Source organism: Perna viridis, chromosome 4 (genome assembly GCF_037379345.1).
Source record: "Perna viridis isolate PV_CMFRI_1.1 ecotype Kerala chromosome 4, ASM3737934v1, whole genome shotgun sequence".
In the NCBI taxonomy this organism is placed as follows: domain Eukaryota; kingdom Metazoa; phylum Mollusca; class Bivalvia; order Mytilida; family Mytilidae; genus Perna; species Perna viridis.
The window spans coordinates 25109927-25133323 of NC_142448.1; the positions used below are offsets into that span (position 1 = coordinate 25109927).

A 23397-nucleotide genomic window follows, 5' to 3' on the forward strand; every position below is an offset into this window, starting at 1 on the left:
ATGTCAAGACTGGTTCCCATAGGAAGTCAGGGACAATGACTGTCATGTCAAGACTGGTTCCCGTAGGAAGTAAAGGATAATGACTGTAACATCAAGACTGGTTCCCACAAGTCAGAGGAAACCATAAAACATTTCATGGAAAAAAAATAGGCAAAATATATAACTAATTTATAGGTGTTTGGTATATTTATTTTGTTTTGTTCAGAGAGAAGATTTAAAATGTTCCACAACTGGTTGAACACAATGACTAAGGTCATGGTGATATTCAAAATGATCAAATATCACAAATATGTTCTACAGACAAAAGAACTGGTTATATCAAAGACTGTTTCAGAATCAGTAAACTACAAAATGTGTAATAATGATTCCCCATCATAATTTTCTTAGTCACAAAAGACATTTACTATTAGATATCCTCAGATCATGATGTACATGTGTACTGTGTTCCATTAATTCATAGAAAAAAAGCTTCGTCTCATCACAAATCTAAATCTCATTAAATGAAAATTCTAAAGGCCTATCCCATGGAGCCTACACAAAGGCATGGATTCATGGGAAGACATGTCAGGTGTGCATCTCTTGAACTGGGAAACATTATGTTAGTATGAAATCTTGATTTTTCACAAATTTCACCTATAAAAATATCCCTAACAGGCTTAGCCTCACCTTTACTTCTATTTTTGACACCCTAACCAGAAATTACAGCATAATATCAAGAAGTAATCTACTTTTGGCTGTCTTTAGTACCAATGCAGAACCACCAAAGTAACATTTTATTTAAAGTTTTTAAACAAGCAAAATGTAAATAAACCATGAAAGTATTTTATCCCCTTTTTACATGTACAAAATATATTCTAATATGATGTCCTAAAATGTAAAACCATAGTACCCTCCCTTGGGCAATTCAGAAATATCTGAGTAGAAATTATTCATGTTAGGAATGATTTTGTACACATTTACACACAGGTTAGCCATTTGTATATTATACCTTGCTAATGCTCAGAGTAAAATAATCAAATATAAAGACCCAGCCCATGTGTAAACACACTACCCCCCATGAATTATTTCTTAAATATTTCTTAATATCTTTGTGACCTTTATATTGACATGATATTCCTGAATGATTACATGCACAATTCATTTTTTGTTTTAGGAAACTTACTCTTCTATTCATATTTAAAAACTGATTTTCTGATTCTAATCCAACACTTGTTCATTGCACATGTAGTACATCCATCAGCTGCTTCCTCTTTTTAAGCCCATTTTTAAGTGCACAATAAGCTTTCATAAATATATCTAATAATTTATTGTGCAGTAGATAATTTCTCCAAAAAAGTTAAAGGTATTAGTTCTAAGCCAATTACTTGAATTGGTTTTCATGATATTTGTCTGAACAATTTCATAATATGAATAGAAGAAATGAAGTGGTTTCAGTAATTAATTTAACAATTAACTTTTTACATGTAAGTAAAGGAGATTTTTTGCATTTCTATGAAACAAGTGCAGCACAACTGAACAAAACACCAATGTACTATAAATAGAAACCAATGTTTCTTTTTCCAGTTAATGAAAATTTGTACACATTTACACATCAGGTTATTTAAAACATTGTTGATAATTACTTGTACATTTCTAAATAAATAATTGTAAATACACGTTATATCATAATAACAAAACAACAAATAAATCTGTACTTTCTGACATGAAATCACTTGCTCCATTTGAACACATCTGAATCTCTTTTCACACTTCCCCCATGCACGGCACGGATAACCAAATACACAATTATTTTTGAACCTTACTAAATGGTATATACAGTGGATAAAAACAACACTCCTCATAATAATTACAAAGGAATAAACTTTCTAATGATAGGTCACATTTAAGATAAAAACATTGAAATATTCAAGTCTTAATCAGTTGTTTGTTTCAATAATGATCTAAATGTATATCTTTCAACAGTAGGTTCGCTAAATACATGTGATGATAAATTTTCTAAAGCAACAACAATTGAATGCTTTATTTTGTGAATTTCAAGAATAATACAACACAGCTATATCTTTCATCTATACAACCTGTGCCAATATTAATCTTTTAAAAATAAAAAAAAATGGTTTACTATTAACTTATAATAGACTGTCAACCTGGCTGAAGCCTACACAAATTAAAATAGATTGATTTAAAAGATTTCATTAATTACTAGAACTTAATCTAATAATTGTGCTTTGTGCAACCCGGGTCTAGCTGTTCAACTTAATAATATCAACATAACAAAACAAACATTTATTGATTGGCACTATTACAACATTTCATAAGTATCTGGCATACAGATTGTTTGTATACCTAACATACGCTAAATTGGGAACAAATTAAAAATAATTTTATATCAACAGATTGCAATAAATAGTGTTTTGTATATTTACTTTTTCAGTTTTTCTATAAAATAACTTGGATACACATATTTGTTGTTAAATCACCAACGATAGTTATATCTCTATTGCGACATGTACATTGATGGCATGGCCAAAATATACACTTTTTGTTGCAAAATGATGATAATACATTACATATTCTTGTTATCACATACATATATGTAAGAAACTGCTAACTGGAGAAAAAAGACCTATATATAATAGGCACATCTTTACCACCTATTCTGTTATTAATCACCACATTGATACAGTTGATATTTAATCTTACTTACTAATTTTTTTACCATTACTGATACCTAACAAGTTACATATACAGGTAGAGTCAACAAAGTTTACCGTTTATCAATTACATAAACTACATGTATATGCCAGATTAGTGAGACTTCTTTCTTTTGGTAATTACACATGAAAACATAAAAAAAAAATCACATCTCATCACAAACACAGACAATAAAAGTAATTCTATAGAACAACAGAAAAAAGACAATAATTTACATGATAAATTTCTTTCTTTTTATCAATTTAAAAAAATGGTATCACAAAATGATGTATAAAACTAGGAATAGACTCCTTATCATGCATATATCTCTTGTAATCGGTCACATGATGGTGTCTCTATTTTTGATGCTTTCTCATATTGTCTGGCATCTGCATAATTTCGGGCTCTCCATAACATATTTTCTTCTGAAAAAGAGAGGTAAAGACACATTTTATAGCAATGTCAATTATTTTTTAAGTTAAGGTGAAGCCTGTCTAAACCAAACCCCTCTGAGAAATAGGTCTTAAGTTTACATTCATAAAATGTAATGACTCAGATAGAAACTTTCGCCAATGTTCAGTTTAAACAGATTACTTGTTCATTCAGGTTCAGTTTAGACAGATTTATTTGTCATAGCTCAAGTAGTAAATATAAAATGGTCACAGAAACTGAAAAAACATTAATATCTTTTCATGAAATTGTTCATAACATTGCTATAAAATATTCAGGGTGACAAAATGGAACAATTTTCTTTGTTGAACAATTCTGAAAAGGCAACTTCACATAAATGCATTGTTTGCAGCAATTCATTAATTTAAGCATCGATGAATTAAATCGTATTTAGACAATTATGCCATCACATACTGTTAAAAACTTACTATAACTTCTTTCTCGCCAGCAATTATTACGTAAATTTGAAATAAATTCTTCCTCTACATTTCGCTCTATTCTCCGTAATTCTGCTCGACTATCCATCTGATAATCTTTTCTCAGGAAATATGGAATATTTAAATTTTGTGTTTTTCTGCTTATAGGATATTTGCTGAAAGTAAATTGAAATGGTGATTAAAAGGTCAAATTTCACCGATGTCTAGGATTCACTCTTAATAAAAATCTTAGTAGCCATGTACTTGACTATCCTTTAATAGCAAAGCAAGAAATAATCCCAAAAAATTTGGTGTTACTTAACAAGCAATCAAATCATGAGTGTAATGTTTTTAACATGAACAAACTTAAACCTAAGGATAGCACTAATTAGCTTGATCAGTGTTCATTCCAAACGGTGCCCTTGCGCCACTGGCACAGATATTTTATACATGGCGAACAAAAAGTACAGCATGTGGGCCCAGCGGACACACAGTATTCCTTATCTCTGAATCTCCGGATTTTTTTTTCGGTTCTGTGTCTGGAAGTGTACCCCTCATTTAAAAGCATCAGTGGCCTTGACCTTAAACAATTTAAGAAAACTGCAGGCGGTGTGCAGGGGATACAATCACTTCCCCTGATTCTATTGACAGGACCCAGTAAAATTCACAAGAGCGGACTGACTAAAAACAAATGGACATGGCCAGTGAACCACAGGGGCTTGCTCCCACTATCAAATATGTAGCCCCACTTGTATATAACTTAACAAAGGGTGATCCAAGTTTTAGGGATGTCTCTTTTCAACTAAATTTTTTTTCAAATAAAATAGAATATATCACTATATACAAGTGGTCAACTTATTTGATAGTGGGAGCAAGTCCCTGTGGGTGAACCTAGAGAATTTCGATTGCAGATGAAACTGTTAAAAGTCTGTGGGCCTGGGCCGGGTTGGATACATTCCCGATAAGAACACTAAGATTCTAAGTGGAGCTGCAACATCAAATTAAATTACAATTTGAACCAACACAATGCCATGATAAAAAAACAACATTTACTAGTATTTCTTTTTTATTCATTTGGAGCGTGTGTACCTCTTTGACCTCTCACATAAAAATGAAACTATAAAGTGTATACAAACCTGAGGTTAACTTATTTTTTGGTTGAATCTCTCCTGTTATCTAAAAATGACCCCTTATAATACTGCCATATTGGCCCCCTTTATTCTGAAAATGACCCCCGGTTTTGCTGTCAATGGGGCCAATGGCCCCCTTTTGCAATTTTCTGGAATGAACACTGAGCTTGATAATGATTCCTTGAATAATAACACTGACAATCTTCGGATTATCTCACATCTCTGAGTTATATCTTAAGGTTAATGGAGGTACAAAAGTCCAATTTTCTTTTCTTCTGACTTACTCTGACTGTTGTAAACTGTACATAGGTTCTCCAACCAGGAAACTACTGAGCAATGACAGAAAGACTAATAATAATATAGGTGCCAACTGTAACAACAATGTGTAACTGGCCTGAAAAACAAACAGACAAGTTAAGCTCTTAACTTGGTTACAATAAGGCCAAAATTAATCTTTTTGGCACTATTATTGCACTTCCTTGCAGTTAATTCAAGATCATAGTGCTTTCTAAAATTTCAGCTGAAATAGCTTACAGTAACTAGTCTCAACACATCCTCACAATATCAGGGGCTCTTGTATCTATAAGTTTTTATGGGACATCAACTCCACCAAAATAAAAATGGTGATTATAGCATATAGGAAAAAAACATCTGTATATCATTATGGTACTGGTCTGATTTAGGCATTAACATGACAATATTATTAATATACTTACGTCATTGCTGACATTTTCCTGCCGTTGAAAGTGATAAGAGTGTCGACTGTGGGGATGATGGTGATGATGTGATCTGTATACATTATCTGAAAAAAATACAGACATGAAATTGCACTTATTGTCATGCTAGGCATACCCCTCCTCCAACAGGAAGTTGAAATCAAAGAGCAACCAAAATCACATACAATCTATGCCTCATCCATGTGAAGCCACACACCAAATTTGATATCAATCAATATTTGGGAGGTGACATTTTTATTATGAAAATTTCTTTAGGTAGTGAAAAATGACAAAGTCCCACAAAACAGGAAATTGATATCAGAGAGCAACCAAAATCACTTACAACATATGCCCACCTATACTAAGCCACACATCTGATTTGTAATTATAAATTGGGAGCTGATATTTTTATGATGAATTTTTTTCTATCATTTCATACAGTGAAAATGGCAAAGTCCCACTAAATAGAAAGTTGGTTTCAGAGAGCCACCAAAATCACTATAATACATGCCCCATCTATATGAAGTCACACACCAAATTTGAAATAAATCCATCCATTGGAAGCCGAGATAATTACGATGAAATTCAGACAGAAAACTTGATTCTTATATGGTTGAGTGGAGGTATAAAATGTAGTATGACTGGAGCAAAATTAGAGCACTGAGTTAACTCAACTTGGGATATACCTCTGTAAGGATTGTGAAATATGATTAATTCTTAAAGTAATACCTTACAACAGGGTAATCTGAATGCTTCAAATACATGTATATCGATACAGATAGGTATATAATAGCTTAAAGTAACTAGTCACAACACATCTTCACAATGTCAGGAGTTCTTGTATCTATAAGTTTATATGGGAACTAATGTATCAAATATCTAATTACAAGAACTAACAAAAAATAAAAACCCACTGCAACTGTTTTGCTAACACTTCATAGTGAAAACCTGATCTATGATATGGTGATTCTTTAAACAATACCCAAGATTTTATGATTTTACACTACAACCTACAACTTATTATTTACATCATGCAATGCTATTTGATTAATTTAATGTAAGTGTGCTTTTTTAGGGAGGGGAGGGGGGATGAAGCAGGAAGTTACAGCACAAGGGCAAATTCACACCACCACACACACCATTTGATCTGCATCAATACAACACCAACTACATTTAAGCTTCCGTAATATTAGATTTTATCTTGATTAAGCGCAGAGGCTGCAAAACAGTTCACTGGTAGGTTACAAAAGTATGATTTTGCCTGAACACCTGTGTTAGTTCTGAAGAAATTTTGTTTTAAAAAGCTTAATGATGTTAAAATCTGATGTACTCAAATTGACAAATGGGAAGAATGAAATGAATAGGGAGGAAATTTAAGATGGTTAAAAACCAAGTTTTCAATTAATATTTTTAAGTTCATAAATAAGTAAATAAAACCCAATTCTTTTAGAGCCTTAACATGAAGAATAATGGAGAGAAGCTTCTCATTATCCATCCATTAGATGATTCTAGTAAGCCATTCAGTGTTGCAGTTTACACAAATATGTATGTTAATCATGTGCATTATATGTATCAATATGTAAATGAGAAACTTTTAGTTTTCTAAGGCTAATGCTAACCTCGCTGTCTGTATAAATTATCTGAAAAGTAAAACAATTTTACAATGACCAGACCAGAGTTCATTCATCTTTGTAACTGCTTTTGATTCTAGAATCTATGAACTATAAATCACTTTCAAGTACATTTCATCTATGCATGGAAATTCTAACCCATGAACAAATACCGGAAAATTTATTTTTGAGGTGATGGTAAGACATTTCATTGAGTTACAAAATGATTCCTCTGAGTATCCTTTGCATGCATTTAAATCCATTGTAAAGATAGTCACAACTGGTACACCAACAACACTTTTACATGAACAGTATACAATTACATGTATAAGTGTGTGAAGAATGTAACAATTACACAATTATGTTTATAAGTGTGTAAGTAATATAATTATTACACACTACACAATAACATGTATTAAGCAATTTGAAATCTAGGCAGTACAAATAATTTAAGAATCTATAGGTTTTTTCGACAGAATAACTCGTTTCTGAGGGCAATCATGATCTGCATTAACCAGTCAGATTCAGTACATCCTACAATTGTAAATAGCCAAATTTACATACTTTTACTAGAAATATCACATAACACCCAATAGAAGATTAGAAAAGTAACAATACCTGGGGTAAAAAATGAATGTCTCTAAGTACAGTAAGTCTACTTACTTGAAGGAAAACCACCACCAAAAAACATGTTAAACAACTCTTCTGGAGAAATATCCGCTGAAATTAATGTTTACATGTCGATTGTAAAATAATAAATAAATCAGTACAACAAATCAATAAAAAGCAAGTTCACAAAAAAAAAAAAAAAAATTATACAAATTACCTTATCAAAATGCTTGGTCTTAAATATTGAATATAATTCTTGTGTTGGCATCGGTACTTGTGTAAATTTTGAGTAAATCTGTACAATTTAATAACATAACTCAAGCTACATGGACCTAAATTGATGAAAACATTAACATTTTCTAATAAATAATCAAATACTAACAAAACATGATCCTTGCAAATAACATAATAAGATTCCCAAAACAAATGTCATAATTGACAGCACAAAGATTAATACCTAGTTTCATGAAATTCCTTCAACAGAACAATTTAGAGCTTTTCAAATAATCAAAGCAGGGAACTAAATAATTGATGATATGGGACATTTTTTTTTGCGTACAAATTGTACATTTCTTTTCATGACAAGAACGGTGTTTGAATGTACTGTAAAAATACAATATAATCAGACACTGACAGAAACAAGTTTCATAGTGTAGTTCCACATGTAGTTGTGTACTACCAAAAACAACCTACTTTCATAATATTGTTGATGTGACTGCTGACTAGACTGTTCTTCTTCTGGTCCATACAGATCATACTTCTTTCTTTTATCTGAATCACTCAATATGGCAAAAGCTTTACCAATAGCTGAAAACATATCCAAATTATTTTTCATCATTCTACAGCTAATATAAAAGTACAGTCAAACCTTGGAAGCCCAAACTCCAAGGAATCTTTGAAATGTGTTTGAATTATCGTAAGATCAAGAAATTGAATTTTGTATGTTTCTGGATTTTTTTCCGTTGCCTGCCCAAATTCGACTTATCTTTGACAATTACTTACTTCCTACAAAATTTTGTTGGTTCTTGGATATTTTTCATTCGCTTTTGGATGGTTATGTTGATTTGTGGACATAAAAAATGCTGTGTTTCCCTTTAAAAACTTTAAGAGTTCAAGTTCCTCGGTCAATAATATGTTTTAATTTTCTTTGATGCTTTCATTATGCCGATTGAAACATTCTTGAACTTCAATCAATACTACAGTCGACCTTCACTTGCTCGAACTCGGCTGGCTTGAACACCTGGGATTTCTCAAACACAATTCAAAGTACCAAAATTTTCTCCTATTTAATCAATATAAATAACCTTGGATATCTCAAACTTCAATTCTCGAACACACGAACTGACTTGTCAGTCTGTTCGGTAATAAATCTCAGAGAATAACCCACAAACTAACAAAACTTCGAAGGAAGTAAGCATTTACTAAACAATAAAGTAAAAAATCGGACGGACAACGAAAAAAATCCGGAAATATACAAACTTCAATTTCTCGAACTCCCAATAACTCGAACACATTTCCATGGTCCCTTGGAGTTCGAGCTACCGAGGTTTGACTGTATGTTAAATTGAAACAACCTAATCAGTGTCAGGATTTTTTGGTCAACATGACTAACCACGCTTAAGTGGCCTAAAAAAATGACTTACCCACATTGAAAGTAACATTTCGAAGACAAAATATGTGTCATATGATTTGGTAACAAGTGCAATCATTTCTAAGAAGAAGAGAATGCGATGTATTTTTACTGTCTGATTCTTAAATTAATAAATGTATTTTTACTGTCTGATTCTTATACATGAATACACTTAGATAACAAGGCAATAACAATTTTGATTCTTCATAAGAGTGGGCTCTACTTCTTTTGAGGATGTGAACCCAAAACTATGGAGATCCATTTTCATTTTGAATTTCCCACCATTCAAACATTTAGTATTGTATTTAAAAAAGAAAATTGCTGGGCATAACTATGATAAAAACTTGTATGGGAACTTTTACATTTTTATGGCTTTTTACCCTTTAGTCAACTTTCTCAGACTCAGGTGCCCCCTCTCCCTTCAATACATTTCATATTTATTTGCAAACAAATACATAATGATGAAAGAAACTATCCATCTGTTCAAAATTATGAATTTTTAAATCCGTCTTTTCTTATTTTACCGTTTTCGGATCGAAAATTATTGTCTTCAAATCATGATTGTGTTTGACTTCAATGGAAGAAAAGAGATCAAATTACAAGCAATGATAGGATCCTGATAAATAAAAAAGCAAAACAAAAGAATCATGTTTTCCAAAGAATAAAACTTAAATTCTGCTGAAATAAATTCAGAAATAATTGGAACAGGTCGCGAAAGTAAGGACTCATTTTCAACATACCCAAACTTTAAAAATGACTTCTACACAGGTAACCAAACGCTTCCAAAGGACTTTCCTGACCTGAAAACTCACTAACCACTGGTAACGGGTAATGGGAATCCTAGAACACTGCTAATCAGTGATGACTTAAATATTACCTGTCATCAACGAAAATGACACTTTGATTAATGATAGGGTTTCAGTTTTTCACACCTTTTATTACACAAGCTGACAAAATGGCTGATAAGTTCAAATTAGTGAGGGTTATTCTCTAAAATTTATTACCAAACGGACCCACTAGTCAGTTCATTGTTTGAGAAATCAAAGTTCAAGAAATACAAGGTTATTAATACTGATTATATTTGAGAAAACTTTTGTACTTTGAATTGTGCTCCGAGAAATCCCTGGTGATCGACCCATCCAAGTTCGAACATTGAAGTTAGACTGTACTATTGAATAGATTGGTACAGGTTTTTAGATTTGTATATATTTTTACCAAGTCTTACACTTGTACCTTTCAACAATCAAACTTAACAAAAAAAAAACAATTCTCTACAGGTCAGGAAAACACTTCATTCAAGAGAAAAATTATGGATGTTTACAGGTCATTTATTTTAATAGACCATCAGTTTTACTTGTTAATAGCATATATGTCTAGTAGACTCTCAAAATGATTGATTGGTAAGTGGTATATACACGTATGTGTACATGTTGGTTTTAATACAATGAAACAAAACCAAAATATAAGAAATCAATCCCTTAAATGAGTAGGGAAAACATACATGTATTTTCCATACTAAAAAAGTTAGACCAAGAATATTATTCAAGGATTTGAGATATTAAATAATCACTAAATTTGGGTATCAATTTTTCAACTTAAAATATGTACAAATTTCTCTTACCATCAAACATGAGAATCATAAAAGTGCACTTTAAACTGTTTACCTTTGAACGCTTCTGTAGCACCAGGTGCTTTGTTTTTGTCTGGATGCATCTGTAAGGCTAATTTTCTATAGGCTTTCTTTAGATCATTTTCTGCAGCATCCTTTTGTACACCAAGTATTTCATAATAGCATTTACATTTCTTGATTCTGAAACAAGTAAACCATTTATATACCTTGCATTATAAAGTACTGGTGAATGAAAAAAAAACTTAGTTGAATTTAATACTTTTTTCAGGCAAACACATAATAGGCTATCACATTATATACATGTTAAATCTAGTCATATCACAGAGTTTAAATGAAGTAATTGCTGCTTTACACAAACTAAACAAAATGTTTTTAATGGAGGAGAACAGCATTAAAGACTTCAGATTGGGCATATTCATAGGCATGACCTTCTGCTTTCTACGTAAATGCTCTACCACTAGATAAATAATGCAACATATCAAATTTCTGAAGTTCTGCATTCAAGATGCCTTTCATCTAAATCTTTTTTTTTAAATTGTAAATCATTCTTTAAAAAAACAATATTTTGTCTTAACTATACACAGTATTGTGACTTGCGTTACTCAATAAAGGAAAAAAAGCAGTTATGGTTGTTACCTTCTAACAGCCTTTAGTTGGTCATCCGTGTAATCCTTTTCCTTTTTCTCTGACTCTGATTCCTCTTTCATCCTGCCTTGACTGGATTTTCGCTGTCTGACATGATCTGTGTTGGCTTCATCAGGTGGACTTTCATTAGCTGTGGTTCCATTCATTTTACTTATTTTTTCTATCAAATCTGTCAAATTTTTAAGAAAAAGATTTGAATACACCGGAAGAGTGAGGTGAAAGTTACAAGACAACTTTAGTGAAGCCTCTACAGAAAACAACGAAATCATAATGCAATAATAACAGCCTATGTTCTTTTCATTACCTTCTTTTCTTACTGGTATAAAAATATGTTCCAGTATTGTGATTTTTTTTAAAATATTAGTATTGTAATTTAATACTGAAAATATGATATCAAATGGGTTTTATAGTGTATTGGATTGGATTAGCTCATGCCATCAACTGTTGAAAAGCAAAAGAAGTGAAGCACATAGTGCTCAATTTTCTTCAAACATGTAAAAAATAAATATCATATAACAGTTTTTGCAGTCTTTCATAACGAAATCAACATTGCTACATCAATAAAAGTTATTCCTGTGTAGAAATGGGTAATGATAAAACAGTACTTGAGTTAAAATTTTAACAATACTCCTGACAATACTTACTACAATACTATATAGTATAGATATACAAGTTATTTTTTTTTTTAATCATTATACTGGTACAATACTGAGTACAATACTGGAACAGACTTTTACACCAGTTCTGTGATCGCCAAGTACAGGAGAACCTTCTTTACCTTACTGACTTAGGCTTAAGCCTAATGTAGTAATGACAAATACCTCATGCTGACATCTGATTAACATGGTCATGTATGCATGTCACTTGACAGAAATAAAATGTAATCTTTTGGCTAAACATAGAAGCTAGATGCGAACATCGAATAAGTATTTTCGTAAAATGTTGCCCATAGGCTGTTTTGAACGGTAATATAAGCATTGTGCCTGTCGTGTTTTCACGAACTTTTATTTTGACAGGACAAATTCACCGGGATAATGACAGCTTTTTACCTTTGAAAAACTTATAAAATTTTGGTACCTTTTGCTTTTTGTGTAGGGTACAATTTTTCAGCTTTGTTTAAGAATTTCAGGGCTTTTTCATTATCTCCAAGGTTAGAATATTTAATTGCAAGCGCTATACACCGCTCGCCTTCATCTTTATTTCCATCCATTTTGTTCAGTCAATGCAAGAGTGTGAGAAACGAGCGATTTCATTGGCTTACGTAAAATATTGACATTTCATTTCATCAATGATTTATCGAAAGGATGGCGCATTCATGCAAAATTCTAGATTTAATTTTTGGATCAGCAAAATAGTGAACATTCTAGTTTTTTTTTCAATATTATTAAAAAAGATAGGATAATATATTTTCCGTAATAAATCTGGCTTTTAGCAGACTAAATTTAAGTAACCAATCAAATTTTCTCTTTTATATGCTAAGTGATGACGTTTGCATAAAAGATTGCAACACAATCACGGGTTCAATCTTCGATAGCACGCTAACGCTGGTAGGTGTTGAAAAAAATATATATTTTAATATGGTAGACTGGTTTGCTTTTGGATGACGGAACTGTTTGTATAGGACATGACATCAAGACAATTGCATGTACTTAAACGTATTGGTAAACATTTAAGAAAATTAGGTAGACTTACTATATTACTATTATTCATTTATCATGTCAAATTTTAATTATTGTCCTGTAATATGGCACTTCTGTGATGATTATAATACCAGAAAAATAGAGAAAATACAGGAGCGTGCCCTAAGATTTATATATGAAGACTATTGTAGTGCTTATCAACGACTGTTCATTAAATCAAAATTACCAAGTTTAAAAATCAGAAGAATTAGAATGTCAGATAGCAATAGAGGTGTATAAAATTATTAATAAACAGTGTCCATTATATTTACATGAACTTATTGAAATTAAAAATGTAATTACTCTATTAGAAATAACAATATAGCAGATGTTGCCTGGGTAAGGACAACTACCCATGGCCTACGTACACTCTTTCAGATATGCAGGAGCCAAACTCTGGAACGAACTGCCGAATAAGAGGAGGGAAGAAATGCCTTTGGGTCACTTTAAAAGTTTGGTTAGTAATTGGGAGGACAGTTTATATCAGTGTTCCTCCTGCAGATCTCAGTGAGTTATAGATCATTTATTTATTTATCTTGTATACTCTGGCTTTTATATTTTGATGCAAGACTTTTTATTTGTGTTTTAAATGCTTTAATTACTTTTAGTGCTTTATATAATAGCAATTGCATGAATGTTAGTTTATCTGCATTTTATGTTTGCTTTATATGTTTTAACTTTGCTTACAAACTGCTGTACTTTATTTATTCTTTGCATGATGTGCTTACTGTTTTATGTGTTTTATGTGTCGTGCTTGTCATATATGTATGTCGGATAAAAGCTCTACAGAGCTTATGTTGTATTGTTATATGTAAAACCGACTTTAAATAAATCTTTCATGCTATGCTTTTATGCTTAAGAACCGCATGTAAATACTCGTAATACATTTATCCTCGGTTAAAGAACATGTACATACAGAGAAAGATGAAAGTTGGCTTGCACTGACTAATCTTCATTTCTCCTACTCCTACAACGTAAGAGGTTGGAATTACTTTCCTCCATCAGTACCCCAACCTCTTACTTCTGACAGCCAGATTGCATAACGCTCGTTCCGCCGTTCTTTGAAATCAGAAGAATTATTGTTAACTATTTGCCATTTAAAACGTTTTACATAGTTCCTCACCATAAGACGGGAGAAGGTGACCAAACTGAAGAAAATCAAATGACGTACCTGATGAGAAAATCCAGCAATCCAGAAAATCCTTTGTAAAAGCAGTTTAAATGAACTTTATATTTGGTTTTTAGCTTTTTGAGTGTGTAATTCCGGTTGATAAAATTACAGATTTTATAATTTGCGAAACGAACATATCAAATTATCCAACGAATTGCCTTTACCAACTTTAAGTTCGTTTTGTAAAAATAAATTGTATTCCGTAAATTTAGTGACCTAATTCAAAATGGTTTGTCCTTTTGACAACTGTCCTCATTACAAATATTGTCTAGGTATTTAACAAATATTTAGAATTTTTATCGCTCGATTTTCGGTAGGTTAAACTTCTTTTATGTAAATAAAATAAAAGACTTAAAATATTTTAAAACAAGTTTAGCTAATTCACATTAGCGGTGGCTTTCAACATGTCAGATGCTAGAGGTTAGGATGGCACCAAGTCAGAAAATAACTTGCCAGACACCTCTCGCTGAACTTTCTGGGCACCTAGTTCCAGAGACACGTACATTAACATGAACGCCGAAGTCTTAGAATATGATTATATCGACATCAGTAATCGGAAAGTTGTATCTCATCAATTTCTGGAGTTATATCATTCACATTAATATCAACATCAACAAACTCTTCATCATGTACATTTTGATTTAACTTCTTAAAATATTCAGTAAACACCTTAAAATCAATATCGTTAGGTTTGTTTTATTTGTTGTCTGACGTCATGGCGTCTAGTCCCTATTTCCTCTAATCCTGCAACCCTCCTCTTTTTTATTTGGATATTGATATGTCGGGTTGAGGTCAGAACGATGTGCCATACAAAAAGTTGGAGATTTAGCGGTACCGCGGAGTATCGCCATCCAACCGCTTGTAACGACTTTCAAGTTGAAATTGTGCATGTCACACCTTCCTGGTTCGATCAGGAATCATTTTCCTGTATGCTTATACCAAATTTGCTACAAACATTACATTTATTATTTAAGTTTCGATAATTTTCCACGAGAGACCCTGTTTTGTTGACGGTAATAGAGAGTAGGCGGAGCTTGTTACCTTGGAACGGAACGGAGCAGAAACGATTTTTAAAACCGGAATCTAACAGAATAGTTCAAAATTCCGCTGAAAAATTACGTACCCGCTTCCCTTCCGTTCCAGAAGTAACCGCCTGCTCTCTATTATGGTTCAAAATGTCAACAAAACAGGGTCTCTCGTGGAAAACTATCGAAACTTCAATAATAAATGTAATTTTTGTAGCAAATTTGGTATCAGCATACAGGCTAAAAACCACTAATTCCACTTCCCATAGGCTTCTATGCTAATTTCACAATATTCAATGGCTTCTCTGGACTTTACCTTAACTTTAACCTGCAGAGGACTATATATCAGCATGATTCTACATATGTCAGCTCACAATCCTCAGAATGGCATGTGGGATTAGCAGACTTGCAGTGCAGTACTGGCCACCGGAAGTGAAGGGTCTATAAATAGCATGGGAAATCCCAGTGTTTTCACAAGATAGGGGTATATTTAAAAATCATTATGGAGATTAGGCTTCACATCACAAGAAGCAAAATGCACCTATAAAATGTACAGAAATGTTTTTCCTTTCAGAAACTGTTTAAATTTTTTAAATAAGATGAGAACTTTTTTCACAGCACTATGAGGAACAGGGGTAATTTCTGCGTAGGACTATTTTTGCGTACGTTCCAAATGCTCATTGGTTGAATTGGTGGTCTGTAACCTACAGGAAAATGATTCCGGAATCGAACCAGGCAGGTATGACATGCACAATTAAAATATTAAAAAACGTGAGTGATATTCTAATATTACAAATTCATTTTCTAATATTACAAATTCATTTTCTAATATTACAAATTCATTTTCTAGCGTTACAAATTCATTTTCTAATATTACAAATTCAATTTGTAATGTTACAAAATATGTGATATTTTAAATATTACTAAATCAGGAATTTGTAGTATCAGAAAATGAATTTTTAATATTACAAAATGAATTCATAATATAATGAAATATTTTCTGATATTAAAAAAATGATTTGGTATTATTAAAAAGCATGTTTTCTAATATTACAAAATAAGTGTTTTCTAATATTATTTTTTTCAATATTACAAATTCATTTTCTAATATTACAAATTAGATTTATAATATCACAAAACATTTTTTTAAATATTAAAAAATCATTTTTTAATATTAAATAAGTGTTTTCTAATATTATTTTTTTTAAATATTACAAATTCATTTTCTAATATTACAAATTAGATTTATAATATCACAAAACACTTTTTTAAATATTAAAAAATCATTTTGTAATATTAAAAAATCAATTGAATTTCTAATATTAAAAAAAATCATTTCCTAATATTAGAAATTGATTTTCTAATATTAGAAAATAGATTTGTCGTATTCAATTACGATTTGTTAATATTAGAAAATCATTTTGTAATACTGAACAAAAAATTGGAGTGATTTTGCAATATTGCAAAGTGATTTTCAATATTACAAATTAATTTTCTAATATTACAAATTAATTTTCTAATATTACAAATTCAATGTACTTTTGTGGCCTTGGTTTCATTGCTGGCATTACACAGTTTACAATTCTCGCGCCTACTTCACTGTTCTAGTATCGTATACATGAATTCACACTTGTCAGTTTGCTCCAATGACCCAAGATTTGTCTCCGACTAACCCTTTGACGTCAATGCAACAATGCAATTTTAAATTGTGACGTCATTAATTTTCACGTTTAAGGAGAATTGAGTACAAAAACAACGGGAATACATAATTATTATTTTTGCAAATGGCGTCCACATGTGTAAATACGTCAATGCCACCCGAATGTACTATTTACGCATTGTGGACATATACTAAATTTTCACTGCAGTTTTCTCAGCAACCACATGAAGTAAAGCTTAGATATTTTACAGAATGTTTCATCATATAGTTCTATAGCGTGTATACTATTTTCATGGCCATCACTCATTAACGTCCTGTTTACGGAATATACTTGTGTATTTTACACTTAGGTGACATATGGAAATTTTACAGGATGTTTTATCATATAATACTATAGTGTGTATACCGTTTTCATGACTGTGGCACATCTACATTTTGTTTCCTGAATATTTTGAAAGCAGGCAACACGTCTTCCCTGGAAGACTCCATCTAGTTATGTTCATATTGGTTTTCTACAGATAATAAATGCTTAAATACTTAATTTTGTATTTTAATATACCTCAAACAAAAAGAATAATTAATTATAATGCAATATATTCAACAAAAATACAGGAGCATGAATCGCTCACCTGGTTAAAGTTTGTCTTTCAAGGGCAATAAATTTAACAAGTAGTTGTCCAACAATTTTGACTCGAGAAGCTTTTTGTAGGACTTACCATAATGATCATTTCAGCAATGGAAAGTCTCTTCCTATCTATTATATTTTTCAAGATATTGGCTGAAAACTGTTAAAAAAACCGTAATTTTTCATCTTTCAAGGGCAATAACTCTTACAATTTAGTCACGTGACAACTTTGATTCCTGAAGATTTTTGAAGGCCTTATAATAAGGATCATTTCAACAAGTGAAAGAGTTTGGCTAAACCTGACGGTTTTGGAGATATATAACCTGTAAAAATTAAGTGTGACTATTGCATTCATGCGTGAAGTAAGCTGCGCAGACGTCGAAATAGGGTCGGGCAATTTAGCGTGCTCTGGCGGAGCCCAATGTTCCTACTCCGATAGAATACCACAGCAGGGTTCTTTCATGTGCGAGAAATGTGGCATTTATTCCAACACAATGCACCACTATGGTTTGTGGCCAGGTTTTCCGTATTATGGCCTGACGACTTTGGCATGTAACATGCCAGGGGTACCTCATTCCACCAAGTGGGGCACACAACCCGTTTGCTCTGTATGAAGAGCGCCCTAACCCCCGGCCAGAGTTCTGATCCCTATTTAGTCGCCTTTTACGACAAGTTTAGCGCTACCGCGGGTCTATTGTTTTGACATCCGGACTAGCACGGGGCTGAAAATTTGACCACAGTAAATCTCATCGTGCTTAACATTCTTACCCTATATCAGAATTTGGCTAAATCTAACGGTTTTGGAGATATATCCGAAAAACTACTGTCTGACCCTTATGTTATATTTTTTGTAACGGAGGCCATGTTTTTTGACGGATCAAAAATTCCCACGTTAGCTGTATGCAGAATACCCTATGAAACATTGATATCAAGTTTGGTTCCAATTGGACAAGTAGTGTCAGAGTAGAAGAGTTTTGAAAATTGTTAACGACTACGACGACGACGCACGCCAAGTGACGACAATAGCTCACATGGTCTTCGGCCAGGTGAGCTAATAAGAAGAAGAATATTATGGAGAAATGTAACAAAAGCGGCCAAAATCGCAGATGATACAACGAAAATTCAATTGATGGTTTCCACTAGGTCTTCAACATGTGAAACCACATCTGATAGCAAGATGTGAAACCTCCGTTACAAAAGTTAATAATGTCTGGCTGGCTTCTTCAGGTACTAGAACTGATACCATCATGTAGCTTTATTAAATCTCCTTCCACTTTGGTGAGGAGTCATATTGTTTTTCGCCTGTCTGCGTGTCCGTCACAAAGTTTGTCAGCGCAACTCTTCTGAAAACAACTGGGCAGAATTTTACGAAACTTGGTAAGTTATTGTCATCACTCTGCGGTGCCGCAAACTTCTAGTTTGTATTTCAAAAATAGACTTTAATTCATTATAGTATTAAGCATGTCAGTTCTTACAAACAAAAATCCTACAATATGTTTTTTAATATCCACATACACCTAAGCAAGTACTGTTATGCTGAAAATTGGGACCATATAACCCATTTTTCATGCTTGATTGACTGTTAGTTTTTGCAATCATATCAATGTTAGGTCACTTTTTATGTCTTACCTGGTTTTTCAGGTATTAGGTATGCTACCACCATATTTGAATTGATGAGTCTGTCAACATCCCACCTAAAATAGGTCAAATGACCTCCAAATAACACTTCATTCACAGTCAAGTTTAGGACTAGGCAAATTGTTTACATGGAGAAGTTATTAACTACCAAATCAATCTTACTTTGATTTTTTCCCTCTCAAAATAGTATCAAACATACTTGTAGACCAGATAAGAGCACCAACCAATTATTCACAGAATTATTAGGGCCCCGTCACAAAAAGAGGCAATTGCCCTATAGTAATTGCTCTGTTCTCCCGTCCGTCTGTTACAAAATCTTGTCCCGACTGGAACTCTTTAGAGATATGCTTTTGATATTTGGCATGTGGTAGATCAAATCAAGACAAAGTGCCGCGAACCATCGAAAATTACCTTCGACCTTGAGGATAAATTACTGATTTTAAATGGTAATATCTTGTCCGGCCTGTAACTTTTTTGTCTTATGAAATAAGCTTTTGATATTTTGCATCTGGATAGATTATTCTAGACGAAGTGTTGCGTACCATTGATGATGACCTTTGATTCTGAGGTTAAATAATCGAATTTAACATGGTAATTCCTCGTCCGGGCTGTAACTTTTTTGTCTTATGAGATAGGATTTTGATATTTTGTATGTGGATAGGTCACCTTATACGACGAAGTGTCGTGCACCATAGATGATGACGTTCGGTCTTGAACTTTAACCTTTAGGTTAAATAATTGATTATTACATGGTAATTTCTTGTCCAGTCTGTAACTTTTTTGTCTCATGAGATTGTCTTTTAATATTTGGCATGTTGATAGATCACCTAAAAACCATAGTGTCTCCTTCCATTGATGATGTCTTTTGACCTTGAGGTTGAATTATTGATTTTCACATGGTAATTTCTTGTCCTGGCTGGAACTTTTTTGTCTTATGTGATAGGTTTCTGATATTTTGCATGTGGATAGAACACCTCCAGATGAAGTGTCGCATACTATAGCTGATTACCCTTTGCTTTGAACTGTGACCTCAAGGTCAAATTATTTTATTTTCCATTTCTTTTTTATTGTCAAAACAATTTCTCTCCCACTTATTCACTATCTACGATGGTATGCATGTGACAAATATGTAGTGTCTATCCCCCATGTTGTGCATGTGGCAAATACAAATAGTGAGTAGATATTGGTGTCCAGTTGCGACGCCCAGAGAGATGGTTGCCATCTCATCGATGTCTAGTTGCCTATAAAAATACAAGTGGAATGTAAAAGTTCAAGTATCAAACTAAATTTTAAATTCTACCAAATTAGCAAACTTCTAATTATCTTGACCTACACATTATATATGTGAACTAATATATTTATTAAATGCTGTAAGGTAAGTTTTTTTTGGAAAGCTAATACTTGTTTCCAGACACTTAAGTATTGTTCAAAATTCTTTACTGTTTATTTTTCCAGATTTCCGAATGACTGTTAGTCTCAAATTTCAATCGAAAATCATAATATGCCTTGTTTGTATATACATACCATATTTGTCTACTTCCCAAAACGCTATGATCATCGACTCCGAAGTTTTGCTGCAGGCTCGGATGTTCTTTCTCAATATACATCAGCTGTGTACATTATTTTTATTAAACTTATACCTAAACTGAAAGAGGCAAATTAGACAATGGAGCCATAATTACTCAACAGATTTGCGAATATAGAAACAAAACTATATCCAAAATTTTGGATGGCAATATTTATAACTTAGGAATACTTAGACACCGGAACTATCTAGAATCCGGCCACGGAGAAGAGCCAAGTAATGATGTAATTGAAAAGGACATAAAGAGATTTGCTGACATGGTAATCAAACAATGCAACGTTCTCATACAAAACGAAGAAGATTTCTTTACTTGCACATAGCAGACAGAAGAGAAAAGTAGCAAAATTAGATTCCCTTATATCAACCAAGAAGATGTTCGCACTAGCAATGGCATACTTCAACGGGTCATAGTTTTCCTTTCCTCGTTTGTCTACCCCGGACTTGACTTTTTATTAGCAACTCGGCGGGTGTTCTCGATCGTTTTGAAAGAAAATATATTTCCAGTTAGATGAATAAGTATCTTAACACGCGCGACAGGCAACAATTTGTGCAATCCTACTAATTTGCATGTTTTACACATTTAAATATTTTTATCGAAATATGTGGTAAAAATAAACCACTGAGACCAGAGATGGGTCCGATTACTTTCAAAGCAATTGATTCAATTACAATGACTTTCTCAAATGTTTGATTAAATTAAATTAATGATAACAGTATTTCGGAAAGTAATTGATTAAATTAATCATTACATTGGCAAGTAGTCATGATTACATCTGATTACAATTAATTTTAAAATAACTATGAATTAATTGACAGGTTAGGAACATTTTGTTTATATTATTTGTATTTTTCATAAAGCCTTAAATTCTTAAAATTTAACAGGTATTATTATTTTTAAATTATAGTAAAATGTCAACCTTCACCAATTTATTAAACCACATATATCTATAAAATATATACAAGTTCAATATAACAATTTGTAACTTTCACTTGATTTTTTAAGAACCATTGCACTTGATTATCATCAATCTTCAAAATGTTTTAAATTTGAGTCTGCATCGGTCTGGTCGGAATATTTTCCCACCTATGCTGAAAAGTCTTTCTACTGCAGCAGATGATGCCTAAATGGAACATATTCCAAGGCTAGATTGGATCGTTGAGGATAAATACTCTGTTTAGATTTCTAAAATTGTAACGGATCACAATCTATATCTTTCAGTGACCCATCTGCTACTTGACAACCAATTGCAAAATCATGGTGTTTTTCATGACAGGAAACAGTTATGTCTTTGTTTTCATTCTTGGAGGAGAGTTTGTTTCATCAAATATGTCTATATCGTTGCCTTACAAACTCGTAACTTTGTCCGTTAGCAGATTTTCATAGCTACCCCGGTCTTCCTCACACCATTGAAGATTGAAACGAGGGTCAAAAGCAGTGGCAATAATCAATTATTCATTTTCACGTTATTTGAAATTTGTCTAGAGACACACAAAAAAAGAAGAAAAAACAAATGAAAATGAGCTTACTCTAACAAAAGTATTGCATAACCTGGCAAGACCTTCACACCAAAATTAAAAAGCTTTCAACTAAACTTTGAGAAAAACACGACATCTTTAAATTCCCCATTATTAGCTGTCTTTATCTTAGTTAACATTTCAGTTGCTTTTTAAACATATTTTTGTGTTTTAACACTTTTTCTTTGCCATAAACGCCATCAGTTATACAGATTACGTTGTCATGACAAATAGAAATCTTCGACATGCCTATGAATTCAGGTATCACTCAAAAAGTTCAACGTTAACGGTAATCACCATGCTCTGATATGGAGTGCCCATTTAATAAGACGAAAAACCTTCTTTCGTCTTAGATATTCTTCGTCTATTAGTCGATTTTACTTTCAGTACTGTGATCGACTGTAAGGAAACAAGAACTGCTCATACGTACAAAGCACAAGTTCAACCTGACTTTCTAGCGGGATCCTGCTGTAAGTTTTTCACTGTGTACATTTTTGTCTCTTTGTATTGTGGTCGCACACACAAAGATACTTAAAAAAAAACTTTGTATATTGTCTATTTGATATTGCTAGGATTGCTTTTTTTGTTTAAACAAACGTTATAACACTTCATTTTTGTATGAACTAGAGTTATCTATCTTGGTGCACACCCTTAAACAAATTAAGGACAAACTTTTGTATGCCTTATTCGTGAATTGTAGGGGAATATATGATGCTCCGAGTGGTAATTTGATTTTTTTTTTTAATTAAACAAGATGAGAGTACAGAATACAAATACTATGAATGATAACTTGCCTTGAACAATTGGATAGTTATCCTGAGGAATAATGTAACAGTCATTGTATAGCACAAGTTCCGATGACTGCAATTGTGTAACAAATGCCTTTATGTTATGATAAGAGAGGGCAAACTCCTCAAAACAGTCACAAATACAAATTTAATCGCTGACCTTAGAAGCAAAAAATGCAAAGCC

General features: G+C 32.4%; 1 protein-coding gene across 2 annotated transcripts; it reads right to left on the bottom strand.

Annotated features, from left to right (window-relative positions):
* Nucleotides 1-167: 167 nt before the first annotated feature.
* LOC148619456 (dnaJ homolog subfamily B member 12-like) lies at nt 168-12765 on the bottom strand. Of its 2 annotated transcripts, XM_088579343.1 has the most exons (10): nt 12605-12765; nt 11519-11696; nt 10917-11062; nt 8316-8429; nt 7677-7733; nt 7023-7043; nt 5404-5489; nt 4972-5081; nt 3570-3733; nt 168-3116 (listed from the first exon to the last, which is right to left on the bottom strand). In XM_088579343.1, the coding sequence occupies exons 1-10, from the start codon at nt 12735-12737 to the stop codon at nt 3007-3009; spliced, it is 1119 nt and encodes a 372-aa protein (XP_088435469.1). In that variant the 5' UTR covers nt 12738-12765; the 3' UTR covers nt 168-3006. The 2 variants fall into 2 exon arrangements, with proteins under 2 accessions (XP_088435469.1, XP_088435470.1); XM_088579344.1 differs by lacking the exon at nt 7023-7043.
* Between the last annotated feature and the right edge of the window lie 10632 nt (nt 12766-23397).